Source organism: Betta splendens, chromosome 17, assembly GCF_900634795.4.
Source record: "Betta splendens chromosome 17, fBetSpl5.4, whole genome shotgun sequence".
NCBI classification, from domain to species: domain Eukaryota; kingdom Metazoa; phylum Chordata; class Actinopteri; order Anabantiformes; family Osphronemidae; genus Betta; species Betta splendens.
Window position 1 is genome coordinate 2,319,432 of NC_040897.2, and position 17,730 is coordinate 2,337,161.

The 17,730-nt window shown below is 47.9% G+C and overlaps 2 gene segments (V, D, J or C); one reads left to right on the forward strand and one right to left on the reverse strand.

Moving 5' to 3' along the window:
* Positions 1–12,316: 12,316 nt before the first annotated feature.
* On the reverse strand, positions 12,317–13,101 carry LOC114844686 (immunoglobulin kappa variable 4-1-like). The segment is given in 3 exon segments: positions 12,317–12,431; positions 12,569–12,782; positions 12,889–13,101. Coding segments are annotated over 3 exon segments (381 nt in total).
* A 1,020-nt stretch (positions 13,102–14,121) lies between these two features.
* On the forward strand, positions 14,122–14,711 carry LOC114844687 (Ig kappa-b4 chain C region-like). The segment is given in 2 exon segments: positions 14,122–14,125; positions 14,262–14,711. Coding segments are annotated over 2 exon segments (351 nt in total).
* Positions 14,712–17,730: the final 3,019 nt, after the last annotated feature.

Sequence of the window (17,730 nt, forward strand, 5' to 3'; positions counted from 1 at the left end):
TAACAACTAAGAAGAAAAGCATGTCTCAAGTACAATTTTAATCTTGCAAACATTAACTAAAAGAAAAAACAAATGTTAACCTAAAATAAATTGAATGATTTTAAACTCACAGTGTCCATGAGTTATAGACTTTAAATATAATAGTGAAGTTGAATTTCGTAGGTTTAGTTCAGTTTGTCAGAGTCAGAGCTGTGTCTCTACAGTCTGAGGTTTTTGTACGACCACTCAAACAGTTTGTTTTACTGTGGTGGACGTTCGGTGGAGGAACCAGACTGGAAGTTGGAAGTAAGTGTCACAAACAGACAATGGAGGAAGGACCCAAATGCACAGAACCCCCCCGTCTAGGGCGGATTCCTAGACAGCCCAGGGAGCTCTGGGTGGTCTTCATGAAAGTCCCTGATGAGGGTTGGGTCCAAGATGTCCCGGGCCGGAATCCGTGAACGTTCCTCCGGCCCGTATCTCTCCCAGTCCACCAGGTACCGCAGGCCGCGACCTCGGCGGAGGCAGTTGAGCAGGGTGCGGACAGTGTAGACAGGACTGCCGTCAACCAGCCGTGGAGGAGGAGGTAACTGAGTGGGTGGAACCAGAGCGCTTGAGGCGACTGACGTGGAAGGTTGGGTGGATGCGCATGGTTGTCGGAAGGGTGAGTCTGACCGCAGAGGGATTGATAATACGATCAATGGTGAATGGACTGATGAACTTCTGCGATAGCTTGCGTGACTGGGTTTTTATGGGAAGATCCTTGGTGGACAGCCAGACACCGTGTATGTTGGCGCTTCGGAACGGTGGCAGTCTGCTGCCTTCTTGTAGGGTTCCTGGGTGAGTAGCATGGTTCGTCTGGCCTGGGCCCAGGTGCGCCGGCAGCGTCTCAGCAAGGCATGAGCAGACGGGATGATGATCTCCTCGACAGGAAGAGAGGTGGCTGGTATCCGTATGCACACTTGAATGGAGACATGCCGGTGGAAGTGCAAGGTAACCTATTGTGTGCATATTCTACCCACAGTATTTGCTGGCTCCAAGATGTTGGGTTGGTGGAGGCAAGAGAACGGAGACCGGTTTCCAATTGCTGGCTCCGAGCAGATCACAAAACTCCTTCCAAAAACGAGACACGAACTGAGGCACTCGGTCTGAGACAACGTCTTTTGGAAACCCATGCAGTCGGCCACCAGAACCGACTGCTGATCACGAAAGCAGTCCGCTGGACCCCAGGGTGGCAACTGAAGGACGAGGTGTGGGCCCAGGGGACTACCTTCCCCCGAAGCGCCGGAGGGACGAACAGCCGATTTGGTGGGCAGGATGGAGGCACCGGAAGACCTCGAGTCGCCTCCTGGACACGGCTCTCGATGGACCAGGTGACTGCCCCTACAAGACAAGAAGCCAGCAGGATGGTGGTGGGTTCTATGACCTCCGACTCGGACTCGTGCACTCTCAATAGTGCATCTGGTTTTCCGTTTTTGGAACCAGGGTGATATGAGAGGTGAAAATTGAATCGGGCAAAGAACAGGGCCCAACAGTCTTGACGGGAGTTGAGACGCTTGGCTGTAGTAATATACTCAAGATTTTTGTGGTCTGTGAATACTTGGGATGGTTGCTCGGCTCCCTCCAACCAGTGGCGCCACTCCAAGGCCACCTTGACCACGAGCAGCTCCTTCCCAATGCCGTAATTTTGCTCTGCTGGGGATAGTTTCCTGCAGAGAAACACACAAGAAAGCAAGCGCCCACCTTAAGGAGCCCGCTGGGAGGGCTGCTCCAACCCCAGAGTCCGAGGCATCCACCTCCACCACAAACTGACGGCTGGGATCAGGCATGCGCAGGACAGGAGCCGTGGTGAAGGCTGTCTTGAGCCGCTGGAAGGCAGTTTCAGCTTCAGGAGACCACTGGAACGAGACTCTAGAGGAGGTTAATTTATGGAGAGGTGAGGCTATGGTACTAAATCTGTGAATGAAGCGGCGATAGAAGTTGGCGAAGCCTGAGAATCTCTGGACATCTCGTCGGCAATGAGGTTGAGGCCGTTCGGCGATGGCCTGCGTCTTGGCTGGATCCATCTGGATGCCCTCAGGGGTAATGATGAACCCAAGAAAAGAGATGGTGGTGGCGTGAAGCTCGCACTTCTCGGCCTTAACAAACAAACTGTGCTCGAGCTTTTTCAGGATTTGGCTAACGTGATCCTTGTGTTCTTCTTCAGTGTGTGAGAAGACCAATATATCATCTAGATACACAAAGGCAAAAACGTTGATCATGGGGCTCAATATGTCGTTGACCATGGCTTGGAAAACCGCTGGAGCGTTGGTGAGACCAAAAGGCATTACCAGGTACTCGTAATGACCGGCAGGAGTGTTGAAAGCTGTCTTCCACTCATCCCCTTCTCTGATGCTAACCAGGTGGTATACATTCCTGAGATCGAGCTTGGTGAAGAACCTTGCTTCGGCAAGAAGTTCAAACGCTGAAGAGAGCAGCGGAAGGGGATAGGAGTCTCGAACGGTGATGGCGTTGAGTCTTCAGTTCTTGGAAATGAAAAAGAAACCTGTACTGGCTGGTGACAGGACAGGACAGACAAGAGGTCAGCTCCCCAGCCTGTCACTTCCCCCGTCCTCCAATCCAGGTTGGGGTTGTGATGTCTGAGCCAGGTGTAACCGAGGAGCACAGGGCGTGCAGAAAACTCGACCACATGAGAATGAATTTGCTCTGAATGAGCATCCGGAAAAACCATGGTAATGGGACGAGTACTGTGCGTCACCTTCCAAAGTCTGTGACCATCTAGACCCGTGGCTTCCAAGGATGTAGGTTGTGGAAACAAGGGCAATCCCAGGCATTTGACCAGGTTGGCGTCCATGAGGCTGGCGTCGGCCCCTGAATCCACTAAAACTGCCTCCTGGATGGATTGGGTTCCCACGGAGAACGTGGCTATGGGTAATAGCCGGGCGGAGGCTTTGCATAGAGTGGATTGGCTCACCACTAACCTCCGAGCTAATGATGAGCGTTGGCTTTTACAGGGCCGGAAATGGCAATATGGCCGGGTTGGCCACAATACAAACACAGACCTGAGGTTCGTCTTGTTGTGAGTCAGCTTACAGACAGCCAGAGGGCACTCTGGCTCACGTGGCATTAAGGCCCTCTTGGTTGGTTCTTTGTTTTTTCATTTCCTGTCATGTCATGTCCTGTTATTAGGTTAATTAGAATCACCTGTTTTAGTAAGTATTTAAGTTTCTGGTTTGGGCACAGTCTTTGTTGGTGTATTACTCGTTACTTGTTACTCATTACTTGTTTCTGGTTACTTGTTACGTGTTGCAGTGTCATCGTGCTCTTGTGCTCCGTCCAGGTTTGTGTGTTTGTTCACTGTTTGTGTTAGGTACTGTTGTTTGCATGTTTGGTGTTCTTAGTATGGTTTATTTAGTTTCCTGCTCTGCAGTGATCTTTAGTTTACCTGTGAGTTTTATGTGTTAGTTTGCATGTTTTGTTTTCTGGTTTATCCTGCATACGCAGCGTCCTTAGTTTGTATTGTCCTCTGTCTATATGTTCTATTTATTTATTAAATCACTTATTGTCAGTCCTGTCTGTGGGTCGTGCATTTGGGTCCTCCCTCCAGTTTAGTTTGAAGGCCTTTGTAGCCTGTTCCCCACTCATAGTGAGTGTGTTTTAAAATCTTGTTCAGTCCGGTTTGACCCTCGCTTGTAACACGTCTGCGGCCCTTCTCCGCATTCGTCAGACGAAGACGCCCCATCTCTATGGGCTGGGCTGCTGACGTTGACGCGGCCGACTCAGCGACTCCTTCTGCATGGGCGTGGTGAGATGGCGCATGTTGCCAGAAGATCTGCGACGAGGTGCGTTCAGGGTGGCTGGGTAATTCTAGGACCGACGCCGACATTGACTTGGAGCGTCAAGACGGGTTAGCGCGTTCCTCCTCGCGGCGCTTTTTGATGCTGGTCCACAAGCGACGATCCACCTTGATGGCCAGGGCTATTAATTCGTCTAAGTCGGTTAGCGACTTGGTGGCCACTAAGCTGTCTTTAACTCGGCGAAACATACCCTTGATGAAGACGTCGCTCAAAGCTGTGAAGTTCCAACCTGCCTCTGCGGCGAGTGTCTGAAACTCGATGGCATACGCGGAAGCAGAGCAAACTCCCTGACGGAGACTCAACAGCTTCTGGGCGGCTTCCCGACCTGGTGTGACCTCCTGAAATATGCGCTTCAGGGCTGCGGAAAATGCTCTGAATAAGGTTAGATAAGCTGATTTATTTTGCCACTCCGCCGTGGCCCAAGCTTCCGCTTTTCCTGATAGATGGGGCACAGCGAAAGCGACCTTGGCTCTCTGCGTCGGGGACAACAGAGCATGAAGCTCGAATTGGAGCTCACACTGGGTTAGGAAGGCTCTTCAGTCACCTGTTTCGCCGGAGAAGTGAGTTGAAGATTTGAGCTGGACATGTGGAGCGGCTGGGCTCGATATGGGTGCTGCAGCGGTGACCAGAGGTGGAGCTGGCTTTACTCGCTGGGTGAGTACTGCTAACTGTTCTCCGTACGCCTTCATTAACCTTTCCTGACGCGCTGCGTACCTTGAAAGCTCCTCAAGCATGGTTGTGATTCTCTTTTTTTGAGTGGGAATCCGCACTTCCTGAGCTTGTGGCTCAGTCTTGATTGACTTGGCGCCAGCTGGGTCCATGTTTGGCCAGATTGTTCTGTCACAACCAGTCGATGGAGGAAGGATCCAGATGCACAGCGTCGGCTTGGTTAAGATCAGAAGTTTAATAATCAAAGTCAGGCAGGCAGAGGTAATTCACGCAGCAAACAGGATTCGACAAGGAGTAGGCACAGACAAGGTCAAAGTACAGGCAAACGTCAACTGACGGCACAGGACTGTCATAGATTAGGCAGGAGGCAGGGGCGGTAACAAGGCAAGGTCGAACACGACAACAAGGCAAGAGTACAAGGAACGCTGGAATGCTGGTCAGGAACAACGCAGACAATCTGGCAATGAACTGGGGTGAGAGGTGGTATTTAAATTCTGCTTGATTAATTGCTGATGAGATGCAGGTGATGATAACAAGGACCGGAAATGAAGCTGGGTTAACTGGGTAAGGAACTAAAGAGGAAGTGGTGACAAAATAAAGCCGGACATGACTGAAAACGTAACCAAAAAACATGAATTATGACAGTAAATACATGAGTAAATACTAAAGTATAAACTGTGATTTTTTATGTTGGATTTGTTTAAGATGTAGTCAGCTCATAAAGTTTTGTGTTTAAATCACAGGTCAGAGTTTAGGTTTTATTTTTTTCTCTTGATCTTGTAGTAAATTTAGAGCTAAACATTAACTGCCCTGACATGTTGAAAATGTTATTTATCACCTGGTGGAAAAGAAAAATCTTTGATTGTTGATTGTTGAGATATTTCTCACGTTGACTTTGTTTCCACTCACTATAACTGCTGTTACAATGGATTCAAATTCAGTTTGAACCAGCAAACATGAGCAGAATAAGAATTCAATGTGGACGTTTCAAGTGTTAATGAGTTTGTGTGTAATGCTGAAGTTCAGTTTAAATCATCTGGTTACTTTAGAATATAATAGAATTCTTACCAGTGATCCTTTTGAAGATAAAACAGTAGAAAATAAGTGACCAAATTTTTAGCATATCATGAATATTACTGTTTAAAACTAACCTGTAGTTAGCCTGGAGGCCGACAGGAACTGCAGCTGGAACGACCTCCGCCTGGAGGCCGACACGGACAGGAGCTTGAACGGCCCCACCGGGGCCGACAAGGACCAGACTGGTCTCTCCCGGACCAGCAGTGGGCAACACAACCGGGGGACGCAAGACGGGGGACCGCATGAGTGCAGGAATTCCTCCCAGCGGAGTAAAACTGGAGCTGGGCAGGCTGGTGCAGCAGCGACGGTCAGACGGGGCTGGGAAAAGGAAACTAAAACCGGGACCGCGGGCTGATCTGCTGTGGGAGGAGGAGCAGAGGAGTCAGCTGAATCCAGGGGCATCGGGGATGCGACCAGGGCTGGCGTAAGCAGACGGCGTGGGGGCTGGTGTGGTGCGGAGCACGCTGTCTAACTCTCCGAGTCGCGCACACATCCGCTCGTAGAGGCGACGGACACTGGGGCGTTTTAGCACGCTGTCCTCGTCCTTCAAGGAGCACACCGCCACCTCCACGGCGCTCCGCTGGGCCGCCGGCTCGGGCGCCCTCCAGTACTCCGCCGCAAGAATCTTAAAATAATTGTGGAGGTCGCTGGGTAGCTCGGCGCATGTAAATCTTCATGGCAGAAATCCTCCTCCAAACGCGAAAAGCAAAAGCAAAAAAAAAAAAAAAAAATCCCCGAACTGAATCTTTGCCTGAAAGCCGGCTGGGTCCAATTCTGGCCAGATTGTTCTGTCACCACCTCATTGATATGACGGACCCACATGCACAGCTCGTATGAACTCAGTGTTGAGAAGGTTTAATCAGGCTCATGGTCAGGCAGGCAAAAGTCAGTACACGGATCAGCACAGTGACAATGGCAAGGGCACAGGCAGAGAGTGAGCAAAAGACAATCAAGATCCACTAACTAACTAGAACTAACATAACGTCACCAGAAACGGAAGTACTAAAAACAAAACAGGAAACTGGAACCAAAACCTGACAACTAAGGTGAAACTAAAATGTCCTTCAAAATAAAGAGACAAGAACCCAGATCGTCACATAAGGAGGCTTTTACAGTTTTTATCGGTCAATCTGTCCAGTGAAACAACACATTCTCTTAACAGTTCGCACACACACACAGGTCTAAACAGCGGCATCAATGTCATAATGACACGGTTTGTTTGCTAAAGGCTGTAACTGTGTCAAAACACTGGAAATATGCAGCAAGAACTCATTTTACCTTTAAACAATACAATTTGCAAACAAGTACATGGACACGTCCAATCAGTCATAACAGTGAACAGCAAAACACAGACCAATGATCTCAGTGTGAATCAGTGCTTCATTGATCGTCATTGGAGCCTGTTGCTATTTGTTCTCTTTGCAGTTGTAAATTTGACCTTTTATGCATAAAATTGGATCCAGATGAAAAAATGCTTTGATTTATTGAATCCATGACATTCATGGCAGAAGACTAAATATTGTAAATATTACCAAAAATACAAACTAAAACACAGTCAAATCTTTTGGAGGATGAGACACAACAGCTGTTGATACTCAGTCTCTGCTTTAGACCTCCTCCATCCATCCTGGTAAAAAGAAACACAGACCTGGCACTTTTTTTAAGGCCTAAAAGTTGGTAGAATATTGAAGATTTTTGTGGAGGAGTGTCAAACAGGTGCTATGGTGAGTTCATACTGGTCTTACTGGTTTCTAATAGTTGGGAACAGATGTTTTTCCTTTGGTCACCAAACCTAAAACAATGGAGTTTAAACTGATTGAATGATGTCAGTGTTACAAAATGGAGGAGAAAATGTGTCAATTAATGAGAACGGGTTCAGACATTTGCTACATGTGTCTGATGCTCCGCTGGAATAATGATGATGGAAATAAATGGAACCTAGTTTTGCAAAACAGGTCAAAGCGACTTATAAAAACTGTAAAACAATGAATTATCTTATTTACTATTACTTTTCTTGGACAAATGATGATACTAAGTTTCAATGCATTATATTAAATTATATTAAATAAATAAATAATATAATAAATATCCATCCATCCATTTTCATCCGCTTATCCGGAGCCAGGTCGCGGGGGCAGCAGTCTAAGCAGAGAGTTCCACCTCAACTGGCTCCTCTCGATGTGGAGGAGCAGCGACTCTACTCCGAGCTCCTCCCTGGTGACAGAGCTCCTCACCTTATCTCTAAGGGAGCGCCCAGCCACCCTGCGGAGGAAGCTCATTTCAGCTGCTTGTATCCGTGACCTTGCCCTTTCGGTCATGACCCAAAGCTCATGACCATAGGTGAGGGTAGTAACGTAGATTGACCGGTAAATTGAGAGCTTTGCCTTTCGGCTCAGCTCCCTCTTCACCACGACGGACCGATACACCGACCGCATTACTGCAGCCGCCGCACCGATCCATCTGTCAAACTCACGCTCCTTCCTTCCCTCACTCGTGAACAAGACCCCAAGATACTTAAACTCCTCCACTTGAGGCAGGAACTCTTCTCCAACCTGGAGAGAGCAAACCACCTTTTTCCGGTCGAGAACCATGGCCTCAGATTTGGAGGAACTGATTCTCATCCCAGCCGCTTCACACTCAGCTGCAAACAGCACCAGCGCACGCTGGAGGTCCTGGCCTGATGAAGCCAACAGGACAACATCATCTGCAAAAAGCAGAGATGCTATCCTGTGGTCCCCAAACCAGACCCCCTCCGGCCCCTGGCTGCGCCTAAAAATTCTGTCCATGAAAATAATGAACAGAACCGGTGAAAAAGGGCAGCCCTGCCGAAGTCCAACATGCACCGGGAACAGGTCTGACTTATTGCTGGCAATGCAAACCAAGCTCCTGCTCCGGTTGTACAAAGACCGAACAGCCCTTAGCAAAGGGCCCTGGACTCCATACTCCCGGAGCACCCCCCACAGGATGTCACGAGGGACGCGGTCGAATGCCTTCTCCAGATCCACAAAGCACATGTAGACTGGTTGGGCAAACTCCCACAAACCCTCAAGCACCCTGCTGAGGGTATAAAGCTGGTCCAGCGTTCCACGACCAGGCCGAAAACCACATTGTTCCTCCTGTATCCGAGGTTCGACTATCGGCCAAATTCTCCTCTCCAGTAACTAACTGAGTAACTAACTAACTAACTACCTCGGTGACCTCAGCCTGGGTGATGGGCGAGTCCGCCTCTGAGTCCCCTGCCTCTGCTTCCTCAGCAGAAAGCATGTCGGAGGGGTTGAGGAGATCCTCAAAGTACTCCTTCCACCGTCCGATACCATCCCCAGTTGAGGTCAACAGCTCCCCACCTCCACTGAAAACAGAGTTGGTAAAGAACTGCTTCCCCCTCCTGAGGCGCCGAACGGTTTGCCAGAATCTCTTTGAGGCCGAGCGATAGTCCTCCTCCATGGCCTCCCCGAACTCCTCCCAAGCCCGAGATTTTGCCTCCGCAACGGCACGGGCTGCAGCACGCTTGGCCTGCCGGTACCCATCAGCTGCCTCAGGAGTCCTACAGGTCAACCATACCTGGTAGGAGTCCTTCTTCAGCTTGATGGCGTCCCTTACCTCCGGCGTCCACCACCGGGTTCGGGGATTACCACCACGACAGGCACCGGAGACCCTGCGTCCACAGCTCCGAACGGCCGCGTTGACGATGGAGACGGAGAACATGGTCCACTCGGACTCTATGTCTCCCACCTCCCTCGGAATCTGGTCGAAGCTCTCCCAGAGGTGTGAGTTAAAGGTTCGTCTGACAGAGGGTTCAGCCAGGCGTTCCCAACAGACCCTCACAATACGTTTGGGCCTGCCAAGTCGTTCCAGCCTCCTTCTCTGCCAGCGGATCCTACTCACCACCAGGTGGTGATCAGTTGACAGCTCAGCCCCTCTCTTCACCCGAGTGTCCAAAACATATGGCCGAAGGTCAGGTGAAACGACTACAAAGTCTATCATCGACCTCCGGCCTAGGGTGTCCTGGTGCCATGTGCACCGATGGACACCTTTATGTTCGAACATGGTGCTTGTTATGGCCAAACTGTGCCTAGCACAGAAGTCCAATAACATAACACCATTCGGGTTCAGATCAGGGAGGTCGTTCCTCCCAATCACGCCTCTCCAGGTATCACTGTCGCTAACTACGTGGGCATTGAAATCTCCCAGAAGAACGATGGGGTCCCCAGTTGGAGCGCTTTCCAACACTCCCTCCAGGGACCCCAAGAAGGCGGGGTACTCCACACTGCCATTTGGCCCGTAAGCACAAATGACGGTGAGTGACCTATCCCCCACCCGAAGGCGCAGGGAAGCGACCCTCTCGTCCACCGGGGAAAACTCCAACACATGGCGACTAAGCTGGGGAGCTATGAGCCCACACCAGCCCGCCGCCTCTCACCGCAGGCAACTCCAGAGTAGAAAAGGGTCCAGCCCCTCTCAAGGAGTTGGGTTCCAGAGCCCAGGCTGTGTGTGGAGGTGAGCCCGACTATTTCTAGCCGGTACCGCTCGACCTCCTGCACAAGCTCAGGCTCCTTTCCCCCCAGTGACGTGACATTCCATGTCCCAATAGCTAGATTGGTTATTCAGGGATTGGGGCGCCTAGGCTCCCGCCTTCGACTGCTGCCCAATCCACTCTGCACCGGCCCCCTACAGTTCCTCCTGCGGATGGTGGGTCCACTTGAGGATGGCCCCATGTCGCTCTTTCGGGCTGTGCCCGGCCGGGCCCCGTGGGAATAGGCCCGGCCACCAGGCGCTCGCCAACCCCGGGCCTGGCTCCAGGGTGGGGCTCCGGCTGCGCCATACCGGGCGACGTCTCTGGCCTTGGTGGTTTGCCTTTCATAGGGGGGTTATGAACCGCTCTTAGTCTGGCCCGTCGCCCAGGACCTGTTTGCCTTGGGAGACCCTACCAGGGGCATTCAGCCCCCGACAACATAGCTCCCGGGGTCATTCGGGCACACAAACTCCTCCACCACGGTAAGGCGGCGGTTCAGGGAGGAGATAATAAATAAATTATTTATTTTATCGGATAATAATAAATAAATTATTTATATTATCGGAACATAACAGTTTTTTTTTATTTTATTTACCCAGCTTAACAGTATTAGTGTAACTTTATCAGTGTACTGTAGATGTCAGGGGTCTTGACAAAGTGGACCCACATACACAGCAACGGAGACCAGCAGCTATGTTGCACAGCTTTTAATGTTCACAGTGGAATCCAACACAGGTACAGTACAGGCACAGACTCACGCTGCACGGTACCGTTAAGGCCCAGGCAAAAGGTATTGGTCAAGACAGGCAGAGTCAGCAACAGGATAGCTCGGCTAAGGTACAGACGAGGTCAGGAAACAGGCAGGAACGGTAACTGGAATGTACAACAGAACAACGCTGGAAAGTGGAGGTAACTCGCGACAATCTGGTGGAGGTGTGAGGTGGGTACTGGATGTAAAATACCTTGTCATGATTGATTATTGCAAACAGCTGTTGAATCTGTGACCAGAAGTAAAGCCTGCACTTCAAACAGAATGAACAGAACCGGAAGGACTAACAAAATAAACAGGAAATGGTAACTATGACTACGACAACAGGTAAAAACATGACAGTAGGACAACGTGTGCACTGTTCTGCAATAAGTGTGTTACAGAATTGAGACCAAAGTGTAAAAAATGTGTTTAAGCTACGGTTACACTGTGTTTAAGATTGTGCTACAAGACGTTTAAGTGTTGCGGCTTTGGTTTAAGAATTCGCTTTAGTGTGTAAGTATTAGGCAAAAACTGTGAGCAAAAGTGTGATTATTGCATGATTTCATGGTCAGTTTACATATTTGTCTCTCGTTTATTCATATATATTTATTTATTTCATAATTTCCCAGAGCGGCGCAGTGGTGCAGTCAGTAGCACTGTCGCAGGGTCTGGGGTTCGATTCCTGGGGCGGACCGTGTGCCTTTCTGTGTGGAGTTTGCATGTTCTGCCCAAGTTCATGTTAGTTCTCTCTGGGTTCTCCGGCTTCCTCCCACAGAAAAACATGCATTAGGTTCTTACCTGTAGGTGTGTGTGTGTGAATGGTTGTCTGTCTGTGTGTGTTGCCCTGTGATGGAGTGGTGACCTGTTCAGGGTGTACCTGTAGATAGATGGGACAGGCTCCAGCACCCCCGTGACCCTGCATATGGGATTAAGTGGTAGAAGATGGATGAAATATCACCAAGATGAGATATTGCTTCAATTTAATGAATACGATTCTAAACGTGGAATTGGATGACTCTATATTTACTGTTTTCATGAAGGCTGATGTTGAGCAAATGTCATTGAGATATTAAAGAGTTTCTGACTAAAATGCTAATGTAAATATTTAGAGATGTTTGTACGGATGTTTGTGAAAGATTTGTGAAAAGATAAAAATTAAACTATTTTCTAGATTTGCTTGTTGCTGCATCTACCTGTAAAAATCTTCCAAAACTGTAATTTATGAGCTGTGTGTTTAAAGTTTAGTCATTCATTAATTAGCCTGAAAGTTTTCCAATATTTGATGTGTGCGCGTGTTTCTGTGTGTGTGTGTGTGTGTGTGTGTGTGTGTGTGTGTGTGTGTGTGTGTGTGTGTGTGTGTGTGTGTGTGTGTGTGTGTGTGTGTGTGTGTGTGTGTCAGTAGCTTCCAGCTGCAGCAGTTAGTTCAGTTTCTGTTTACTTTGACTAAGGAGGTTTCTGTACGACGGTTTTTCACTGTGTGAACACATCTTTGCTGTTGATGGAATGATAACTCTGACAGTAATAATCTGCTGCATCTTCAGCCTGGACTCCACTGATGGTCAGAGTGAAGTCAGAGTTTGATCCATCCATCCATCCATCCATTTTCTTAACCGCTTACTCCCTAGTGCGGGGTCACGGGGGTGCTGGAGCCTATCCCAGCTGGCTACGGGCGAGAGGCAGGGTACACCCTGGACAGGTCGCCAGTCCATCGAGTTTGATCCACTGCCTGAAAAACGATCTGGAATCCCTGACTGTCGACGAATAGCAAGGTAAATGAGCAGTTTAGGAGATTCTCCATTTTTCTGTTGGTACCAGGCTAAATAGTGGTAGGTGCTATAATAAACATTCTGACTGGTTCTACAGCTGATGGTGACTCTTCCTCCCAGTGTGGTTCTCACTGCTCCAGGCTGAGTCACTGTGACCTGACCTCTGGACTCTGAGGACACAGAGACAACAACATAAAGCAGCATCATGGTTCAGTGGCTTCATTTCAGAGGGACACATGTTGATAGAGGAGACCAGTTGGATTCTCTGGACTTTACCTGTGAAGCAGCAGCAGAGGAGAGTCCAGATGAGGACGGAGATCAGAGTCATGTTGCTGATGAGGAGGATTTCTGTGTCTTGTGTTGTGATGAAGGACAGCTGTCAGTCCTCCAGTGTTCAGCTCTCAGGACTATAAACTCTCCCAGAGCACTGGAGCATGGAGCTGCTGATGCAAAGTGGCTCTATGGAAATGCTCCCACTGACTCCAACAGGGACTGGATCAATGTGATCATAAAGATGGTGTTTATCAGTGATCAATAAGATCATAATGATGTTTGTGATCAATATTTTTATCAAATGATTCTTTATGAATGTGTATTGGCTCAACTTTTGTAAATTTTATTTTAGCTATAGCACAAATTTTAGACAATTTTTTAGAATGAGAAATACTGTTTAATACATGGATGCAATATAAATATATTATATATATTCATACATTTGCTATGTTTGTTGTAGTAAATATGTCGTTTTTTCAGGTTGACTGAGTCTGTGTAAAGTTTGTTTGTGCCAGAGTCAGAACTGAGTCTCTACAGTCTGAGGTTTTTGTACGACCACTCAACCAGTTTGTTTCACTGTGGTGGACGTTCGGTGGAGGAACCAGACTGGATGTTGGAAGTAAGTTCATGAGTAAATACTAAACTATAAACTTTAAATTTATATTTTGGATTTGTTTAAGATGTAGTCAGCTCCTTAAGTTTGCGTTTATATCACAGGTCAGAGTTTCAGTTTTATTTGTTTCTCTTGATCTTGTAGTAAATTTAGAGCTAAACATTACAGTAACTGCCCTGACATGTTGAAAATGTTATTTTTCAACTGGTGGAAAAGAAAAATCTTTGATTGTCGATTGCTGAGAAATTTCTCACGTTGACTTTGTTTCCTCTCACTATAACTGTTGTTACAATGGATTCAAATTCAGTTTGAACCAGCAAGCATGATTAATGTGGACGTTTCAAGTGTTAATGAGTTTGTGTTGTAATGCTGAAGTTCAGTTTAAATCATCTGATTACTTTAGAATATAATAGAATTCTTACCAGTGATCCTTTTGAGGATAAAACAGTAGAAAATAAATAACTGAATTTTTAGCATATCCTGATTATTACTGTTTAAAACTAACCTGTAGTTAGAGATTTTTATTTTTCTGCTTGTTTAGTTTGACATATTTTAGGTCAAACTGTGTGATGTTTGTCTCTGAGCTGATTTTCATGAGTCGTTTCTTAAAGGGAAGTGAAACAATGTGTGAGTCAGTGAGTGATGGAGCAGAACAAACATGTGACAGAAACACCTTAAAGGACTAAAGCAACTCTCACAGTGAAGGTGTCCAGGTCTCTGCTGTTTGATTGACAGCTGAGTGCTCTGTGTCCTCTAAGCTGACTGCTGTCTCCTACTGTAGGTGATGCTCGTCCCACCCTGACGGTGCTGCCTCCCTCCAGGGAGGAGCTGCAGCAGGAGAAGGTCACGCTCACGTGTCTGGCCAACAAGGGCTTCCCCTCAGACTGGACTCTGTCCTGGAAGCTGGACGGCAGCGGCAGCATCAGCAGCTCTGACCAGAGCAGGAGCCCTGGGGTTCTGGAGAAGGACGGACTCTACAGCTGGAGCAGCACCATGAGGATGCCTGCAGACCAGTGGACCAAGGTGAACTCTGTGACCTGTGAGGCCTCCCAGGGCTCCCAGTCTCCAGTCAGAGAGACTCTGAGCACAGACCAGTGCTCCCAGTCCTGAGCTGTTTGTGTTTCATTTGTGCTCTGGTTATGGTTCTGCTTTTGCTCTCAGTTTTTGTTCAGAAATCTTTGTGTTTTCGAAAAAATAAACGATTAAAATTTGATCTTTTCCTCTTTTCATAAAGACTCTGCTGTGTATCTAACATAATAAAATATTTCTTTGAACTAAAACCTGTCAAATGATTTGATTTTTTTATTTTTCCAATGCATATTGAAAAATGCTGCCGTGCTACTCACCGGACCCACGTCAGATGCCATCTTTAAATTGGATCCAGCTGTATGAGAGATGTGTTTGCGTGGGTTCTCTATGGGTTCTCCGGCTTCCTCCCACAGTCCAAAGAAGTGCATTAGGTTGATTGGCTTCTCTTCATTACCCGTAGGTGTGAGTGTGTGTGTGTGAATGGTTGTCTGTCTGGGTGTTGCCCTGCGATGAACTGGTGACCTGTCCAGGGTGAACCACTCTCCCCCAGAGCCAGCTGGGATACATGTAGGCTCCAGCATCCCCGCGACCCCACATATGGGACTCAGCGGTATGGAAAATGGATGGATGGATGTATGAAAGATAATGATCGATCGTTACAGGAAGAAACTCTTTTTATGAAACAAACTAAGGAATAATGCAGCTGAACCTGAAGCTGTGTTTGTGTGAATTGGAGGCTTTTCCCTGTAGATTTCTTTGACACTTGCAGCAGCTCTGTGTCTGTCTGCATGTCACACTCAGCTCAGTCACATCAACCCAGTGAATGTTTTCTCTTCTGTCTCTACACACTTAAAATCTGCCACTATGCTTCTAAATTATTCTCCAGGTAGAGGAGGAATCACATCAGTCTTCTGCTGCAGGGACACATGGATTTACCAGTAACCTGGTTCCTTATGTCCATGTAAACACTGATGAGCTGAGGAACCTGGTTTCTCTAAGTACATGCAGAGTAAACACTCAGTGAACTGTATCAGTCTCTGCAGAATCTTCCAGCTGCAGCAGTGAGTTCAGTTTGTGTTCACTTTGACTGAGGGAGGTTTTTGTACGACGGTTTATCACTGCGTCAACAGAGCTTGACTGTTAATGTTATGTGCACTCTGACAGTAATAATCTCCTGCATCTTCAGCCTGGACTCTGCTGATGGTCAGAGTGAAGTCAGTGTTTCCTGAATTTGCTCCATTGAATCTGTCAGAGACTCCAGACTGGCGGGTTGAAGAGCAGTAGATGAGGAGTTTAGGAGCTTCTCCTGGTTTCTGAAGGTACCAGCTGAAACAGTAACTAGTACTGGGACTAACTTTACATTTAATAGTAACAGTCTGTTCTGCAGCAACAGACAAAGCTCCAGGAGTCTGAGTCACAGTGATTTGACCTGATGAACCTGTAACAGATGAAACAGAGAAGATTCAGTGACACAGAGCCAGTTTGGAGAAAGATGATCAACATCCAAACAGAAGAGGATCATTTGTTGAAGATGGAGAACAGATGAAGAAGCTCAGTGCTGCTTGGTTCAGTGTTTGTCCATCACTGTGGTGAACCTGGCTCCATCCTGAAGAGAGAGTCTCACCCTGAACAAGGAGCCCCAGGGCCAGCAGTAGAGTCAGAGACATCATCATGGGAACGGAGCCTCTCTGCTTTCTAGGACGAGACGCGATGCTGTGAGAGAACGCGAGACTCTGCGAGAACAGCACGAGAAATTCAACAAGGCGGCGCGACACCGGTAGTAAACAACAGCGCGACAAACTATCCGCCAATTTAAATAAATAACTACCTTATTTTACGGAAAATAATCAACCACCCTACCATTCTGGATAACACCGAAGAAAGTTTCGAGTACATCGACGAGTGCTTCGAGCGTCTGGTAATGGGGAAAAAGGAGACGGCTCCAAACAAGCGTTCCCGTCCGTCTGACTCACCTGAGTCACCTGGAGCTAGCTCGGCGGATAAAAACATCACGGACATCCTGGAGTCAATCGAGAAAAAAATATCAAGTTTCGACGCACGTCTGGCGCTAGTGGAACTCCTCCACAAAGAGTTTATGGCCCTCCGCGACTCCCTGGAATTTAGCCAGCAGCAGGTGATTTCTCTCGCCACCGAGAACGAGGCCCTGAAAGGAACGGTGCAGTCCCTGACGGAGGATGTGGCTCAGCTAGCGGCCGAAAATAAAAAAATAAAAGAAGGTATCATCGATCTGCATGAGGGACAACCTGGTGTTCTCGGGGATTCCAGAACAGGCGGAGGAAAACACGGAAACCACAATTAAAAACTTCATTAAACAACAGATGAAGATTCCAGCGGAAGTTGTCGACAAGATGGCGTTCCACCGTTCGCATAGACTTGGAGGAAGACGACCGGATGGCCAGCGTCCTCGACCCATCGTTGCCAAGTTTCATGACTTTAAGCAGAAGGAACTGGTTAAGAGCCGGGGCAGACAGCTGAAGGGAACCGACTACAGCGTCAACGACCAGTTCCCCAAGGAGATCCTCGACCGCCGCCGCCGACTGTTTCCCATCCGTAAGAGGTTCATGGCAGAAGGCTGCAGGGCTGTCATCAGCGTCGACAAACTGTACGTCAATGGAGAGCTCTACCGGGACCGGGAAGCAACTCCGTGGCTCTACTTGCAGGTGGTATGTAAAAACAATGGTTTAATATAAAAGGTTTGTTAAAAAATAATAGATGCAATGCAACTATGTGTTATAACTTTACATCCAGTATTCAAACTCGTTCTCTCGCAGATGTTTCATATAAATGTTTACTGTCATTCTAATGTCACTCACTCACTCACCTTACAAAGCGCTCACCATACGTAATCACTCACTTTCCTTTCACTTTAATTTTCCTTCCCTTTACTCTTTTTCCTTCACCTACTTTCACTCCACACTGTCTACATCCTATTCTCTATTCTTCTCCCACGTAGTCAGCCAGCTATGTAGCCCTCCAGCAGCCACACACAAACATCTACTGCACAGGGGAATCACGTGCACATACATAGATAACACACAACTCAGAATACACAGGTACTTAAGGTTAGCTACACACCTAAAGTCTGTCACACTACATACACACAAGACTAGTGATCCACAGCAGTCAGGTAAGATATGACACCACTGAAGATTGTCACTTGGAATGTACGTGGAATCAATAAG